We start from the raw sequence: 18270 nt of genomic DNA on the forward strand, positions 1-18270 counted from the left end.
CATGGCTTGCCAAGTGGTGCCATGTCCACATCCGGGATCCGAACCGGCGAACCCCGGGCCGTGGAAGCGAAACCTGTGCACTTAAGCGCTGCGCCACCGGGCTGGGGACGACTTTTGATATAGCATTAGGAACACCAGCTTTGGAGCTAGTCTTGGGTTCAAGTCCCAGCTTCTACCAAATCATAAGCTGTGGGACACTGGAGAGGCTGTCTAACCTCTCTGAGTCTCCGTGTCCTCCGTGAAAGGAGGAAAGCTGTCCTGGGGAGGATCGAGTGAGGCTCTATGGGTCAGCTTACAGAAAAATGCTCTGCAAGTGTGATCTTCTTCTCATCACTTCCCCCAGGCGCATCTGTGCTCTCCGGGCCTGACATGCACCAACCAAGCTCCCGTCAGGCTCATCGTTGGACCAAAACTTTAGATAGTCGGTTGACTATGAGAAATAGAACTGCCATGGAAACTGGAACACTCAGGCTGATCATTGCCCCCGCTCAGAGGCCACTCGGACCTCAGTTTCCTCATCTGCAAAATGGGAGGGATGCGGGGACAGCCACGTGGGGAATTATTTTAAGAATTAAATGAGAATAAGTAAAATGGTGGTTCTCTTTCTTTCCTTTTCTCCTCGTCTTCCCACCTCCACCATGGCAGAGACACACGGGTGACTCTACGGCTAAAGTCACCAGGCTAATGAAGCCCAGGGCCCCATCTCCTCTGAAGGGGATCGGAGACCCATGGATAGAATGCCTCCTCTTGGGTTGTTCTTTAAAGAGACCACTCGAAGGTCGCAACAGTGTGGCGCCTAGATCAGGAATCAAGAGCCCCTGGTTCACTCAAGGCTGTGGCCCCAGCTCTGCCCCGAAAGAGCTAGGTGCCAGTTGGCCAACCTTTTTTGCCTCTCTGGGCTTCAGTTTCCTCGTCTTAAAAGGAGGGCCACATCTCCCACCACCCACCCCCAGCTCAGACCTGCCCCCGACCGTATTGACACACCAACATTCATCAGGTGGCTTTACATATTCTAGATTTGGGACACACCCTGACCTCTACGGCAGAAGATGGGCTACCCTCTGATCTTTCAGGGACCCTCTTCCTGGGCTGCTTACATCCCCAGAAAGGAGAGGAGGCTGGGGCATGCTCAAGGTTGACAGCTAACCACTTCATCCAGGGAGCCGAGTGTGGCGCACACATTTGCGAAAACACAACCCTGGGCATAGCAACGAACTTGCTACCCCTCCCCTCCTGTTTTATCTTATTTTCTTTATCGCAACATTAACAGAAGAATTGCAGTGCAAACATTTTCTGTGTTCATGGCTTTCCTGACTGAAGCTTACAAGGATGTCACCCAACCTCTGAAACGTTTTCCAGATAATACCTCTGGGAAATCATTTAGTTGGATGGTATAGATAATGACTGCCTTGAAAAGTCATTTTAGCTTCCTGAGAGTAATTCTCCATCGTTGGTTCTTGCCTAGGTTTTATTAAAGTAACATTTGTGGGTTTTTTTTTTCTAATGATGAAAATAATGCAACTCACTATAGAGTATCTGGAAAGTACAAACTAGCACAAAGAAGGAAATGAAAACTACCCACAGCCCCCCTCAAAGAGAACCACTGCCAACATTCTGATGTATCTCTTTCTGGAAATATATATATATAGCATATGCATATAGAGAGAAATGTACCAACCTAATTGAATACAGTATCAATATTTTCACATACAGACATAGGTTTTTCACTGACAAATCTGAGACAAAATTTAATTTCACTTTTCAAAAATAGTTCATGTAAAATTCATTTTATTACAATTTTATCACTTTAATAACATTCTAGAGGTTTTCAGACAAAAGATAATAAATTTTACATAGTATATGCTTCATCTAAACATAGACCGTTTTCTTTTTCTAATTTGGGCTCACACTGTATATACTTGTTTGTAACTTGCTTTTTTTTTTTCCTGCTTTATCGCCCCAAATCCCCCCTGATACATAGCTGTATATCTTAGTTGCAGGTCCCTCTAGTTGTGGCATATGGGATGCCACCTCAACGTGGCCTGATGAGCGGTGCCATGTCCGCGCCCAGGATCCAAACCCTGGGCTGCCGCAGCCGAGCGCACGAACTTAACCACTCAGCCACGGAGCTGGCCCCTGTAACTTGCTTTTTTTTTTTAAAAAAAAGTCTTTTTACCGTTTTTAAAAATTAGAGCTTACTTTACACATTAGTGTACGGTTCTGTGACTTTGACAAGCACACATGGTCGTGTAACTACCACTACAATTGGGATATAGCATCTTGCATGTCATTACATAGTTATCTAAAACATGACTGAAGTGTCACCAAGCTTTCTGTCATTTGGAAGAGCAAGGATGTAACCAATCTCTTTTTGTTGGCCATTTAAGTTGTTTATAATTTTCCTCTTACCGATTTTTCAATCTAGAGGAATGAAATAAATGAATGAAAATGAGTGGAATCTGGGGTTCTTATTTTCCTGGAGCTATGCCAAACGGGCTTCTCCCTTCTCTGCTTTCGAAACTGCTCATCTTTGAGACCCAGCTCAGATGTCACCCACTCTGTAAAGCCCCCATGATGCCGGTTGGAGAGCTGGTTCCTCTGTCTTCTGTGGTCCCACAGCCCCACGTCCGTCACACACTGCTTATAGGACAGACATTGTAATACTGTTTCTCTCCTTCCCTCCAGGCTGTGAACTAGGGGGAAGTGATGTCTTAGACAGCTCTGTGTTCCCAAAATCTAGGCCATGCTTGGCTCATCGTGCTCCACAAATGTTTGGGAAATGAATGAGTGCTCTACCCTGTCGAACTAAATCTTGATATTGTCCTGATTTCTTAAGAGACAGCACAGTGAATATATGGGCTGGATGAATTAAGCTGGTACACTTGAAGAGAGTTGGAAATTTTCCCGTTCCAGACCCTGGATCAGGTGTGCAAATCCATATTTATGTGTAGTCACTCAACAAATACTTATTGAAGGAATGAATACAAGAATGAAGAGAAGGTGTTATCCTGGACCCTGGGAAGTAGGAAAGTCAATCAGGGGTGGCACCTGCTGTTGGTGAGCTCACAACGGGGAATCAAGGAATTGCCTTGGGAGGGTTCACCCACCCCCTGTGCAGGCTTTACTCAGACTTGGTGAGTCACGGGCTCCTGGCTGCCTCACCACCAACAGCCAGACAGTGGCCAGTGGTGCCTGGCAATGATTCCTCGACATTTTTGGTGTGTGAAGAGTTTGTGCTGCAGGAGTCAAACCCTGAGGGGGGAGCATCTTCTTTAATTTATTAACGGTGGATTTATTAACCTCTGTATCCGCAAATTCTAGCAAAAGAATTGCCGCATAGCAGATGTTTTAAAAAGCTTGAGTAAGGATAAAACATGATTAAGGATAATAATGTTTGAAAAGGATAAAAATGACCACCATTTGCAGAGTGCCCCTACCAGGTTCTCAATTAGTCGCTCTTTATAAACTCTATTTCTTATAACAGTCCTGGGGTAGATCTGTGTCATTTTCGCATCTTACAGATGGGGCAGTGAATCCCATCCGGGTTCCCCTGAGTTGCCCAGGCCCACGCCGCAGGGAAAAGGATCTGCTGCGAGTTGAACCAGGTGTGCCTGGCTCCAAAGCCTGCATTCTCGACCCAGCGCCCAGGAGCCTCAGCGTCCAGCTCTGCCCATCTCTGTACCCTGCCCAAGTACAGCAGGTAAAGCTCGGTGAATGGGTCTTGCGCAGAAACGGCGTCCTTCTGAGTCCTGTAAGGATCGGTTCCAAGGAGAGGCGACACCGCGGGCTCCGACCGGCTGCGAGCAGGTGACCTGCGCCTGGGCGCGCTCTCCTGGAAGGTGTGTGGACGTGACGTGTGGGGAGTGTCTGGATGCACAGCAGACGCTCGATAACGGCCTTTGGGGTCCCCGTGGCTGTAGGAAAAGATTTGGGGGCAGCCCTGGAGGTGGAAGATTCCCCCGGGGCGAGGACCAGAGGCCGGAGCACCGGCTGGGCGGAGACGACCGCACCTGAGCCGGGCCTTGGGGGCGGGGCCCGGAGGGGGCGTGGCCCCGACTGCGGCCAGCCAATCGCAGCCCGCCCCACCTGAAGAGGCGGCGCTTGCGCATTGGGCCGCCGCGGCTCCTCTCCTGGGGGGGCGGGGCGGGCCGGCGGCGCTCTGTGCTGACGCTGCGCCGACGCGCCCGACGTCGGGCACGTTGACGCCGGCGACGCGCAGCCGGGCCCGCTCCTCCTCCGCTCCGCCAGTGTCCGGCGGCGGGCCGGCCTTAGTGACCGGCGGGGCCGCGGGCGCGGGGCGGGCGCGGGCTGCCTTGGTCGGGCCCCCAGCTCGCCCGGAGCGCGCAGCCGCCCGCGAGCCGCCGCGGAGCCTCCTCGGCCGCTCGCGCCGGCGAGCAAGGTAAGGGAGCGGGAGACTGAGGCAGGCGCGGGCGGAGCGGGTCCGGCCCCCTCCCGCGGCGGCCGCCCGGCCGATTCGGGTCGGACCCCGGGGAGCGGGGCGCTCCGGGGCGCGGGCGGCTGGGGCGAGGCCCGCGGAGTCCCGCCGGGGAGCCCTGCGAGCGCCCGCGGGACCCCCGGCGGACGCGCCCCCAAGGGACGGGCTCTCGGGGCCGCGCGCCTCTCGCTCCTCTGACCCCAGCGCCGGGTGACCCCAGCGCACGGTGACCCCAGCGCCGGGCTCAGGGGGCGAGGACCTGTGGCCGCGAGAAGCCCGCTGTCCACGGGTCTCACCCCGCCGGGGTCCGGGGACTCTGCAGCACCTGGTGGAGGTGCGAGCGGGTTGGAGGTCGTCATCACTGTCAGGTGCGCGGTCTGGAGCATCCCCTCTCGGGGGTCCGCCGCACCTGGAGCCCCCAGCCCCGCCAGCAGCGTCAGGAACCGGCCCCTCTTCCCCCTCGCCCGGTCATTATATTTGAGACACTTAATAGCCTCTCCTAATCTCACCTTTCACTTTTCCTTCCTTCCCAGCCGTCCCCGGCTGTTATCGACCTGCTGTATTTCCATTATGGAATTTTTTTTTTTTTTTTTGGCTATTACCTTACGTAAGTTAGGTTGACTGACCAACCATTGCAGCCATTGAAAAACACCTCTCCCCAGCGCTTAACGAATCCAGTTCCTTTTAGCGCTCACCAAATCCAGCCCAAGAATTCAGGGAGCCGTCAGTCCTTCCCAGGAGCTGACTGCACACATTCCTGTAAGATGCCTGATGGATTTTGTGCTTGTCAGTTTTACTGGCTGTGTGCTCCTTCTGTGCTTTTCCTGAAACATGATTGGGTGGCACGTGTTTTGACTTTCTCTCCCCCACCGGGAAATAGGGAAAAAAAAAAAAAAAAAGAATAGGTTACAGAAGCACGCTTGTTTTCAACAACTAGAAAGTACAGCGTTGCAAACAGAATGCCGCAGGGTTTGTTCTTTATGTGAGGGGTAGTCCTCGTTGGACTTCACCCCTTCACTGGATTATTGTCTTCATCTTGAGTGTTCCAGCTCTTAGGATTTGCATGTGTGTGTTTTCCCAGCGTATTTATATACAGAGCTTAACAGATCTGAGAAAAATGAGGCTGTCAACCTTTGATTTACTGGCTACAGATAGCAATAAAGTTGCGGATTTGTGGGAGCCTTTATTTTGCACTTAATGACTACAGTCTGGGTCTTTTATTTCAAGATGATGTGCGAGGTGATGCCGACCATCAGTGAAGCAGAAGGCCCCCCGGGAGGAAGTGGGAGCCATGGGTCCGGCTCCCCTTCGCAGCCAGACGCGGATTCACATTTTGAACAGTTGATGGTGTCCATGCTCGAAGAGAGGGACCGTCTTCTTGACACACTGAGAGAGACTCAGGAGACGCTGGCGTTAACCCAGGGGAAGTTACACGAGGTTGGCCATGAAAGAGATTCCTTGCAGAGGCAGCTGAACACTGCCCTCCCGCAGGTACGGAGGCCTTTCTCCTGGAACCCTGCAGATTGGTTTCCACTGAACGTTATTTGATGTGTCGTCTTCTGTGGTGTTACTATCTCAGATGAGTGTTCTGCGTGACCACGTGGGAAGTGTGCTTCTGGTATTCGTAAGCCACGTATAGAGAAGGTTCTCCAGGGTTCAACATCTTAGGGAGAACAGACTGTGGTGCTCTAAAGTCAGGTGAAAATACCTCATAATGCCCTTTCCTTTCTTTGGGCAGCAGAAGAAACTGCCTAGATTCAGGAGAGGGCCCCAGAGTTTTTGAAAAAGGGCCATGGAGCACCCAGGCTGTGTGGTGCCTTCTGACCTGTCGTCTTAAGCCATTTCTCGCTGAATGTGTATTTCCCGTGGGTTTCATCATATATTTCCAATTTCCTAATGAAATTTAGTGGACAAATAGGATGGATTTCACAGAGAAAATATTTTTACACACCACCTTTATTAGAACACCTGTGTTTTGTAAATCAAATCTGTTTTAGGGGGTGGAAGACTGGAGGTTGACCCCTTTGGAACTTTGTCCTTGGCGGATGAGAGTTACAAAGCTTAGAGTCACACTGAACTTGTTAGTCCGGGTGTGTTGGCGTTGGGACCAGGGTGTCAGAGCCTTTCCTTCGGGAGCTGAGTGAGGGTGTCATGGCAGGTGAAGGAGGAAAGTGGCACCTGGGAAAGTGGAGGGTACGTGGGTTCCGGGGGCCTCTGGGCTGTCGTGGTGCCGTTTTACTTGCTCGTAACAGGTGCCTCTGTGGTGCTTTCAGGTGGACCGAGTGGGTGCACACTTACACTCTCGTGATGGGTCTGCAGCACTGAGCTAGGAGATGAGTAATGACAAGCTTCATGCGCTTCTTGGCTTAGTCAGTCCTCCTGAAAGACTGATTAGCCAAACATTTGGATTTCCTTTTTAACAACTAATTCGCGCTATGCAGGGCTATAATGCTCCTTCTCTGTTGGGTTAGAGAATCATTAAGTTTTTTGTCCTCTGAATCTTATAAATTACCAAGTTCGTTTAGGTCAAATTTTATTACCACAGCTTAGAAGGATTGGCCAAATTATGTTTTACTGGGATTTTCATATATTTATCTTTTCAGTAGTTTTGTTTGTTTGGTTTTGTAACTGTGTTTGTTTTCATGTAATTTGGGGTACTTACACTGAAGTGTGTGTCAGATACCGCACATTTGATAAGGTAAAATATCACATTTTGAGAGAATGGGCTCAGGGGCCCTCGCAGGGAAGGGACAGGAGTGTGTGCAGTCCAGTCTGGAGCAGCGGAGGCCGTCGCAGCGGCGGAGGAGCCGGTCGCTCAGTGGTTTGTTTCCAGCCACTGCTCAGCGTTGTAGCCTGGAAATGCCTCGCCGGGTGGAGAAGGCGGTGACATCAGCGGTCCCTGAGCCCAGCGTTTCAGAAACGCAGGAACCACTGAGTGAACACTTTCAGGACCCTTCCGATTCCTGGTGCCTGTCTCATGTTTCGTGGCTAATAGTGTGACCAGAGAGGCGTGTGCTTAACTAAATGCATTTGTCTTCCTGGCACGTTATGTCGGCACATAATGCTGTACTTATAAAAGATTTAGCTGTAGCATACATCAGAGAATTTCCCCAAGCGTAAGTGTGCACCTCAGTGACTTTTTCACTAAGTGAACACACTCTCGTAACTACCGCCTACATTAAGGAGTGAAACATGGCCAAGCTTCCCAGAAGCCCCCTCGTCCCCACTCCCAGGAACTGTCCCCCAAAGCCGGTGGTGGTCTTGGCTTTCCACCATTGATGTCTTTCCCGTGTGCTTGACTGTCTAAGTGAAATAAAGTTATACGTACATTTGGTTTCTTGGTTCTTTCATTCAGTAGTATCCTTGTGGGATCCACTCGCGTTGTCTCGTAGCTTTGTTCTTTCTTGTCTGCTGCCCAGGAAGCCAGTCTCTGAATTTACCGTCATTTATTCTTTCTGCCATTCTTGGGTATTCTGGATGTTCCTAGTTCAGACGAACGCCGCCCTGCGTATTCGTGCTTGTTTCTGTGGTGCAGGTGTGTATGCGTTTCTGTTGGTGTTCACAGGAGTGGCACTGCAGAGGGCCAGGGTCTGCGTCTGTCCAGCCTGGGTAGACGCTGCCCAAAGTGGCGGTGCTGCCGCCGGCCGTGTGTGAGCCATCCGCCGTTCCCCAGCGCTTGGTGTCGTCAGCTCGTTCGTTGCGGCTGTCCGGTGGGCGCCGAGTGGAGGAAGCTCAGTGTGCTGTGGGCTGGCCGCTGCCCGGTGGCGCGCAGAAGCAGCCTCCTTGTGTCTGTCTGTTGGCGGTTTCGAGATCCTCTCTTGTGAGTGCTTGTCCTTTGCCCGTTTTTCGATTGGGTTTTCTGTGTTGTTTCTTACTGAGTCGAAGGAGTTCTTTTCATATATTCTGAGTACAAGTTATATATTCTGAGTACATGTGTGTGTGGCAGGTTTTTTTTACATTCTTGTGTATGTTTGCCCTTTCGCTCTCAGTGGTGTCTTGATAAGCAGAAGTTTTAATTGTAATCTAGCCCGATGGATCAGTCTTTTCAGTAATATTGAATGCTCTTTGTGTTCATTGGAAGATAGTATCACAAAGGTCATGAAGATATTATCCTGTAAAAGCTTTATGATTTTATCTTTCACATTTAGACCTGTAATCCATCTGGAAGTGATTTTTGTTTATGGTGTGAGATAACGGCCAAGGTTCCCTTTTTTCCTTAAGTGTATGCTATACAGTTGACCGAGAATAATTTATTAAACAGACCCTCCTCTCCCCAGTGCACTACAGTGTCGTCTGTGTCATCAGGCAAGTGACCGTAAACATATGGGCCTGGATCTAGACTCCGCTCTGCCCCGTTGGTCTTTCTGTCGTCTTTGCACAAGCAGCACACTGTGTAAATTGCTGTAGATTTCGCCTGTCCTGGCATCTGGTAATTTGAGTCCCCCAGCCTCGTTCTTGTGCAAGGCTAGCTGGACTAATCTTCACCCTTTACATCCTCGGTTAAAATGTAGAGTCTGCGTGGCCGCCTCTCCCCGGAAAACGTGCTCTGATTTTCTCTGAGATTGCGTTTCATCTGTAGACTAGCGTGGGGAGAAATGACAGCTTCTTAATATTGGTCTTACAGGGGCCCACCCGGTGTGCGGCGGTTAAGTTTGCGCTCTGCTTTGGCGGCCCACGGTTTGCAGGTTCGGATCCCGGCTGTGGACCTGCGCACCACTTATCAAGCCGTGCTGTGGCAGGTGTCCCACGTATAAAGTGGAGGAAGATGGGCACGGATGTTAGCTCAGGGCCAGTCTTCCTCAGCCAAAAGAGGAGGACTGGCAGTGGATGTTAGCTCAGGGCTAGTCTTCCTCGGAGGGAAAAAACATGGGTTTTAAAATCCATGAACACAATATAGCCTTCTATTTATTTAGCTCTTTAATTTGTCTTCATACTATTCAGTTTTCTGTATATGTATCGTCTACATGTTTAATTACGTTTATTCATAGATATTTCACATTTCTTATTTTATTATAAATTATATTATGTAATTGTTTATTACTGTTATATAGTGATAGAATTGATTTTTGCGTATTCACTTGCTAAATCCATTTATTTCTAATAGTAATTCTTCTTGTATTTTCTACGTGTTCACAACTATGTCTGCAAGAGACAGTTTCTTTTCTTTTTTGTTTCCAAGCGCTGTACTCGTTTTTCTTTTTCTTGCCTCGCTGGCCTGGCTGGGACCTCCAGCACAGTGCTGAGTAGAAGTGGTGAGGGTAGGGATCCTCGTCTCCCTCCCAGTGTCAGAGGGAAGGCTTTCGGTATCTCACTGTTATATCTGATGTTGGCTGTAGCTTTTCCATAAATATTTTTATCGAAATATCGAAATTCTCCTCTATTAGTTTGCTAAGTGTTTTTTTAAATCATGAATTAAATTATTAACTTTTCTTAAGTGCATTTTCTGCATCTTTTGAGACAGTCGAGTTTTTTTCCTTTTATGTGGTGATTTAACTTTTAGTTTGCAATTCTAGAAGAATCCCAACCTGACCTTGATGTATTCTGCTTTCCCCGGATTTTATTTGTTAATATTTTAAGATTGTTGCGTCTGTGTTCGTGAGAGCTTGGTCTGTAACTTTGCTGTCTTGTGTTGTCCTTGTTAGGTTTGGCTCGTGCTCGTCTCCTAACACAAGGTGGAAAGCGTTCCTTGTTGATTCCCAGAAGAGCCCCTGTGAGACTGGTGTTTTCTTCCTTGCAGTTTTGGAAGAATTGACCAGCAAAACCAGCTGGTGTAAGGTTTTCTTTGTGAGAAGGCTTTTAGTTTCAGATTCAGTTATTTACGTGGAAATAGGATTTTTCTGATTTTATATTTCTTCTTGTGTCTGTTTGGGTAAGATGCTCTTTTTTCCTAGGAATTTGTTCAGGCCACCCAAACTTTCCAATTATTAAGTGTAATATGGTTCATAATATCCTTATTTTGTGCAAGATCTCTTGTAATATCCCCTTTTAAAAATTCTTGATATTGGTAATTTGTCCTTTTCTCTTTTTCTTCATCGGTCTTGCTAGAGTCTTATGAATTGTAGTAGCACTTTCAAAGGACAGCTTTTGGCTTTATTGATTTTTCTGTTTAGTATTTGTTCTCTATTTTGTTAATTTATGCTTTTCCCTTCCATTTACTTTGTGTTCTGTTTGCTGTTCTTTTTTCTAGTTTCTTGAGCTAGATGCTTAACTGATTTTGGCTCTTTCGTCTTTTCCAGTCTATGTATGTGAGGCTCCAGCTGGCCCTGTAAGTGCACCTTCAGCTGCATCCCGCAAGTTTTGAAAGCCAGATTTTCATTATCTCTTGTGTGAAAACATGTTCTGATGTTCATTGTGGTATCTTTTTTACTCATAAAGTTTTTAAAGAATTATGTCACTTAACTTCCCAATGTTTGTGGGGATTCTCTGGTTAGTTTTTTGTTGGTTTCTACCTTCCTTGCATGAAGATCCCTGTCTTGGTCTTTTGGGGCTGCTATAATCAGATGCATAGACTAACTGGTTTATGAACAACAGAAGTTTAATCCGCATCGTTCTGGAGGCTGTGAAGTCCCGGATCAAGGCACCGGCAGATTCCGTGGCTGGTGAGGGGCCGCTTCCTGGTTCGTAGACGGCCAGCCTCTCACTGTCCTCACATGGCGGAGGGGGCGAGGGAGCTCTCTCAACTCCAGACTAATCACCTCGCAGAGTCCCCGCCTCCTGATACCATCACCTTGGGGCTGACGAATTTTAGGGGGACGTAAACTGTCAGTCTGTTGTAATCTCTACGTACACCCTGCATTATTTCAACGTTTTGAAATGAGTTGAGCTTTCCTAATGGCCCAGCATACATTCATTGTTGTTAAACGTTCCTTGGGCCCTTGAAAATGTTATTTATCGGTGAGAATGCAGTGTTGTATGTATACCAGTTAGATCAAGTTTGTTAATCATATAATTTAGATTCTAGTAACCACATTACATAAAGTAAAAAGAAATAGGTGAAATTAATTTTGATAATGTATTTTATTTAACCTAAATATCCAAAATATTACAATTTCAATGTGTAATCCACATGAAAAGAGTACTGAAATATTTTGCCTTCTTTTTGTTGTGGTAAGTCTGTAAAATCGGGTGTGCGTTCTTGCAACACGTCTCAATTTGAAGTAGGCACGTTTCAGGTAGTTAATAGCTGCCTGTGACTGTTTACTGGGCAGCCCAGTTCTACACTCTTACTTTTTTTTTTTGAGGAAGATTAGCCCTGAGCTAACATCTACCGTCAGTCCTCCTCTTTTTGCTGAAGAAGGCTGGCCCTGAGCTAACACCTGTGCCCGTCTCCCTCTACTTTATACGTGGGGCGCCTGCCACAGCATGGCTTGATGAGCGGTGTGTAGGTCTGCAGCCAGGATCTGAACCGCCGAACCCCGGGCCGCCGAAGTGGGACGTGGGAACTTGACTGCTGCGCCACTGGGCCGACCCCTACACCCGTACTTTTCTTGGGTCTGTTTTTTCTATCAGTTACTGAGAGATGTGTCTTAAAGCCTCCCACTGTGATGTTGGCTTTGGTTGTTTCTCCTTTTCTATTTCTATCAATTTTTCTGTCTTTTGAGATCGTGTTGTGAGGTGCATTCAGATTTAGCGTTTTTATCTTCTTGGTGGATTGCACTTTTATCGTTGTGAAATGCTCCTCGTTAGTCAGGCTTCTTGCTGTCGAGGCTGCTTTATTTGATAGTGATCTTTGCCACATCGGTGTTCTCTTAGGTAGCGTTGGCCTGGGGATCTTTTGCTTTCACCTGTCTGTGATCTTGTATTTTTAAGCGTGCCTCTGTGGAGAGTATACAGCTAGTTTGATTTTAATCAATTTGACGATTTTTATCTTTTAATTAGAGCATTTGCTCCATTTAAATATAATTGCTGGTATTTTGGTTTGTAGGTACCATGTTACTATCTGTTCTCTGTTTGTTCCACCTATGCTGTGCTGTGTTTCTCTCTGGCCTTCTGTTAGACGTATCGTGATGTTTAGTTCGGTACTTCTCTCTTAGGTTGTTGGCTGTGTACATTCCTAGATACAGGGTGCATTTTACATTTGAGCCTTATTTACTGCTTTTACTACCTCCTGACGCTGCTGTTTCCTTTGACACTTGAACTGCATTGAACTCCCTCCCGCCTCTTGTGTCATTATCATACTTTTTAATTTTAGATACATTTTTGGCATTATCATCGTTTTGTACAGTTAGTGCTTATGAAGGTTTATTCTCGTAGTGACCCTTTCTGTTGCTCTTCACTCCTTGTTTTTTCGTATTTTGTATTTTCGTATTTTTCTTTTCCCTGAAGAACTGCTTTCATAATTCTTTTAGTTTATGTCTGTGGGCAATGAGTTGTCTCATTCTTGTTTCCTGAAAAGTCTATATTTTGTCTTCACTTTTGAAGACTTTCTATTGGGTATAGGATTCCAGGTTAGTGGTTATTTTCTTTCAGCGTTTTATAGATGCCACTCCATTGTCGTCTGGCTTCCTTCCCTTTCCTTAAAGAGTCAGCTCTCAGTGTTACTGTTGTCCCACTGAAGGTGGTACCTTTTTTCCTCTGGCTCCTTTTGACACTTGGTTCTTGCCTTAGGCACACTCAGAAGGACTGCTGAAAACCAATATGTGGTTTTCTTTGTTGAGTCAATGGCTTGATTCCTTCATCAATTTCAGACAAGTTTTGACCATTGTCTGTAGATATTTCTTACTCCCTGTTGTGTCTTTCCTCACTTTGGGAGTCCCCATTTATATGGACATTAGACCTTTTACCGTGTCCTGCATGTCTTTTGGGCTCCTTCTGTATTTTCCAGACTTTTTTCTTGTGACTTCTATCTGGCTATTTTTTACTGACCTGTCTTCTGGTTCACTGATCCTCTCTTCAGTTGTGTTCAACCTGAGCTTAAACCCATAGATTGGGTTCTTAATTTCACTTACTCTATTTTTCAGTTCTAGAATCTGTTTTGATTCTTTGGTGAAAATTTTCATTTTGTCAAGTCTATTTTTGACTAGTTGAAGTTTGCATCTGATAACTACACTGTATGGGTCACCTCAGGGTCTGTTTCTATTTCTGTTTTCCTTTTTTCTCTTGGTCCTGTTTCTTGTTGTTTTTCTAATTAAACCTTGGGCATTATGGATGAAAACCTGTGGAGACTCTAGGTGATGCTGTCTTCCCTCAGAGCTTCCTCTAACACACACCCAGAGGACAGACCCTCTCAGTTCAGCCAGCTTCTGAGCGACTCTAGGCTGGATTCGGTCTTTGTAAGCCTCAGTCCTTATAAGCTGCCTTCATCTGCCCTCTCACCCAGGGTGTAGCCTCCTTGGTCTCCATCTGAAAGCCTGAAGTGTTTCCCGGGGCCCTTCCTCCTTGGCAGGTCCTGAAGCCCAATTTTTGTTGCCTGAAGACGATGAGATTCCTGAAGGCTCAGCCTCTCAGGCAGTTTTTACACAGTGCTGGGCTCATTTCCTCTGCCTCCCTTTTCTCAGAGATCTTGGCCCCTTAAGTCCTGTCTGATTTGTCAGGCCTGTATTTGAATTTCTGTCTTCCCAGCCCCATGGAACTCTCCAGAGCTCTATTAGCCAGTACTTTCTGCTTGGCTTTCTGCTGTTTTCTTCCCAGCTTATTGGTGCATTTCCCCAAATCCCTGAGGAACACCTGATCGTCCGATGCCCTGAGGGAGAGAGTGGCTCTCGGAATGTTAGACTGGCCTCAGTGGGCTGCCCTTTTGTTTAGAATCTTTGCCCCTCCAGTTGGCTGCCTCAGTATCTCCTTGATGCCTTCAAACAGTCTTAAAAGTGTATCCAGCTTTTCTAGTTCTTGGTGAGTGGATCTCCTGCAAGCTGTTCGTGTATGTAGCTGGACGTGGGCAAACAAATCGGTGTTCCCTCTCCATCTGAAGCAAGATGTCAGAGTCCTAGTAAGTATAGTGATCGTTATTGTTATGAGAGAAACCTAAACCCACTAGTCCTTGCTTAGTACCCCCTGTTCTTTTTCTACTCAGCATCCCGTTTGCCCTGGCCCAGCCACTTACACAGGGAAAGACGGAGCAGGTGGCCCACCCCACCAGGACACACAGGCAGCACCTCCGCTCCTGGCTCCGCTCTCAGCTGCTGCGCGGACGCTCCATCCTGGCACTGCTCCCTCCTCTTCCCCTTGCCCTGAGCCAGCCCAGGGCAGGCTCTGTGATGACAGGCTGGCAGTGGCAGAGGAGAAGGCTTAAGAGTTGGAAGGGGTTAAGTGACATTCTGTGAATTGATCACATGTGAGTCTTCACTTTGAGTGTTTAAACAAATTACTGCTTTTAGGCTTCCCTCCAGTTTCATTTTAAAGTTGAAAATGCAGATTTTGTTCTTGAAATCTAGTGCAGTGATTTTACAGTGTTTTTGAAAGCAACGAATGAGATTTTAATAAGACGTCTCACTCAGAGAGCTCCAGTATGTAAGACTGAGAAAAGAGAATCTATTTGGGTTGAATTGTGGGTGGGACCCCAGTTGTGGGTCCCCCAGAGTCCACCAATGCCTGAGACGGGGCGTGTCTGTGGGACTCAGAACGCCCTCGGGAGTAAGGTCTTAAAGCCACGACCTCGTGACGCCTGAGTCGACCTGTGTCGGGTGTGTTGGTTGTCAGAGCACAGGTCGAGGCTCAACTGGTAGCGGTATGAGGTGTGCTGGGGGCTGGAAAGGAAGAAGGTGCAGGTGCAGCCCGGTCGGCAGGAGGAGAAAGGACGAAAGATGATGCGGGGGACAGCTCGGGTGGTTGGGGGGACCGAGGAAGGTGCAGACACTGGGCAGTGTCTGGGGTGTTCTGGTTGTCACAGCTAGGGGCAGGGGTGCTCCTACACATTCCGCAGTGCGGCCCCCACAACGAGGAGTTACTACTATTCAGGAAGCAGGTGCCGAGTGGAGAGGCTCGGGTGGAGGAACCCAGGCTTCTCCTGGGGACTGCTCTAACCTCCAGTGGGGTGCGGCGCGCCCCTGTCGTTTCATCCTGAGTGCTCTTAGCAAGGCTTCATCAAGCCCTTCCTGGGCTTAAGCTGGTGAGTAAATGAGGGAGAATTGACCTCGTAGTCCGCATGAGGTGAGACTAGCTCAGTGACTGCTGACTGAGGGTCCATTCTAGACGTCCCCTTCCGTTTAGATAGTGCCCCTCTGGCGGCCGTTACTGACTGCTGCTCTTGTAGAGGAGGTGGCAGACCCCCCAGAAAATCAGGCTTATTTCTGTTGTGTTTGGTTTATGAAACAGTTAAATATATCCCTTCAAAGTAGTATTGGACTATTTGCATCTTCTCTCTTTTCTACACACTCAACTTGCCATCTCTTTGAAAGCAGCCCTGCCTTCTTTTCTTTTTTGAGGAAGATTAGCCCTGAGCTAACTACTGCCAGTCCTCCTGTTTTTGCTGAGGAAGACTGGCCCTGAGCTAACATCCATGCCCATCTTCCTCTACTTTATATGTGGGATGCCTACCACAGCATGGCATGCCAAGGGGTGCCATGTCCGCACCCGTGTTCCGAACTGGCGAACCCTGGGCCGCAGAGAAGCGGAACGTGCAAACTTAACTGCTGCGCCACCGGGCTGGCCCCTCCTTCTTTTTTTCTTTTTGTGAATCCTCTTCTTTTTGCTGAGGAAGACTGGCCCTGAGCTAACATCCGTGCCCATAATTCCTCTACTTTATGTGTGGGATGCCTGCCGCAGCCTGGCCTGACAAGTGGTGTGCAGGTCCGCACCCGGGGTCCGAACCAGCAAACCCCACGCCGCCCAAGTGAAGAGTGTGAACTTAACCACTGTGCCACCGGGCCGGCCCCCAGCTCTGCCTTCTTGTCTTCCTGTTTCTGTCCCTTTAATCGTCTGCAGGAGCCGGCGCCACCCCCAGCCCCTCTGTGACTATATACGGTTCCGGGTTCCAGGTTCCGTGCTCCTGGGAGGCAGTGGTGGAGGCACACAGGATCGCAGTCCTCAGAGAGCTGACAGAGCAGATCCTTTCTCACGATCAGTACAGGTTGTGAGCGCACCCTGACAGGAGGAAGTAGTTAAGAGGAAAGACACGACCCGGTGTGTGGGCAGGCCGCCTGCGTGCACACCGTGGTCCAGCAAAGGCCTTTCGGAGGGCTCACGTTTGAGCCAAGATCTGAAGCTGAGCGGAGCCAGCCTGAGCGCTTTCCCGGTGCTGGGCCTGCTGGGGCCAAGGCCGGGGGCAAGGAACAACTTGGCCGCGTCAGGCCATGAAGCTGTTGCGGAGGTTCCTGGACCGGAGGCGGAGGGAAAAGACGAACAAGGTGAGGGGGACCAGGGAGTTGGGAGTCAGGTGGAGCCTTCCCCAGCAGAGCTGGGATTTTTGTTTTGTTTTTAAGGACTTCTGAGGGCCCGAGGGTATTGTGGCTTCTCAGGGAGGGGTTGAGGTGATTTGGGTGAGTTTTTATGACGCTGGTGCTGTGTGGAGAATGGGTTGAGCTGGAGGCAAGAACGGATGGGGAGTAGGAACCGTTGGTCCAAGAAGGCACTCCTGATGCCTGGGTTGAGCTGTGAAGTTGGTGCTTTGGGCCAGCATTAAAGTCCCCTTCACATCGCCCACCCCACAGAGCGCAGAGCAGTGTGCATGTGTATGATGTTGCAGAGATAGAGAATGTTTCAGTGGCGGATGTGTAACGGCTGTGTGTGTACGCCTGTCACGTGCACAGCACTGTGTTCAGATACTTCCCGAGTGCCTGTTACGGGGCGGGCACTGTTCTAGGTGCCGAAGAGTCAGGATGTAGTAAGGGGCGCATAACCCAGGTATGTTTCAGTTGTGCAAGGAGAACTAGAGGACGGAAGGGCTGTGTGGGTTCAGCTGGAGCAGGTGAAATGTGTGGACGGTGCGGTGGCTGCAGCCGTGGCTGTTTTGTCCTGGGTGTCTGTGCAGGCGGACTTGGGGAGCCCCTGATCCCTGTACTTTCAGCCACGCCCTCTGCTCTGTCTCGCAGAGACCTGCCTCAGCGCCACACTCTCTACCTCCGTTTGGGTGGTCTTTGGGTTCCTTAAGTTCAACATCGGCCACAACCATCCTTTGCCCTCGTCTGTCCCTCCTCCTGTGAGCAGTGTGGCCTCCCCCCAGCCAGGGGCTCAGAAACCGGGGAGCCCGCTTCGCCTCTTCCTCAGCCTGCAGTCTGCAGGTCCTGAGGCATGTGCCTGTCCTGTCGGAGCCCGCCTCTGAGGTGCACTGGCGAGAGCTGGACCGTTTTTTCCGTCAGGGTGATTCGAGGAGCGGTTGGCTCCCGTGGCCTCTCCCGCCCCGGCCCCCTGTGGTCTGGCGCCAGCTGCGCTGAGCTGTGGGCAGTTCCTCACATGCAGATGTGTCGTTTTCTGGAAACTTCTTTGTAAATATGCTGTTCTCAGAGAAGGCGGTCTTTTTTACTTACCCTGTGTTCTGCTTGCTAATTCTTCATGCTAATGACTGCTAAGTAGTTTGATAACTAACTCTTTTGGAGAACCAGTTTCGCCCTGTGAATAAAGATCTTCAAAAGTGCTCGTATTCTGCCCAAGCAGTTTTACTTCTGCTCCGGAAATGGTTGCTTTCTGGAGGGGACTTTCTGCATAAGGATGTTCACCATAACAACTTAGAGTGTTTACATCCTTTATTCCTGAGCAAGTTAGAAGAGTAATAGATGCCAGCATCTATTTATTTTTAGAAACCATTTAAAGCATAAATAATGTGTAATTCCCACTTCATGGGTTTAACATCTCTCGCTTTTGCCTCCCAGCCTCACCTCCTTCCCCCTGGTTTTGGCATCACCTCGGGAGGGACATGATTTCCTGTGGGCCCGTTCTTGTGGTTGGAGGTGGGGCAGCGG

At 48.9% G+C, this 18270-nt stretch overlaps 1 protein-coding gene across 11 annotated transcripts in view; it reads left to right on the top strand.

The window, feature by feature from the left end:
* The first annotated feature begins 4180 nt into the window (after positions 1-4180).
* PPFIA1 (PTPRF interacting protein alpha 1) overlaps positions 4181-18270 on the top strand; it is a 99294-nt gene continuing 85204 nt past the window's right edge. For 4 of the 11 annotated variants that reach the window (XM_070488367.1, XM_070488356.1, XM_070488360.1 and 1 more), the window contains exons 1-2: positions 4193-4399; positions 5663-5926. In XM_070488367.1, the coding sequence (XP_070344468.1) occupies positions 5663-5926 (264 nt within the window). In that variant the 5' untranslated portion in view covers positions 4193-4399. Of the gene's footprint in view, positions 4400-5662; positions 5927-16363; positions 16720-18270 lie in introns of those variants that run through there. The other 7 variants (XM_070488359.1, XM_070488363.1, XM_070488357.1 and 4 more) reach the window with 4 other exon arrangements.

This window comes from Equus asinus, chromosome 17 (genome assembly GCF_041296235.1).
Source record: "Equus asinus isolate D_3611 breed Donkey chromosome 17, EquAss-T2T_v2, whole genome shotgun sequence".
Lineage (NCBI taxonomy): Eukaryota > Metazoa > Chordata > Mammalia > Perissodactyla > Equidae > Equus > Equus asinus.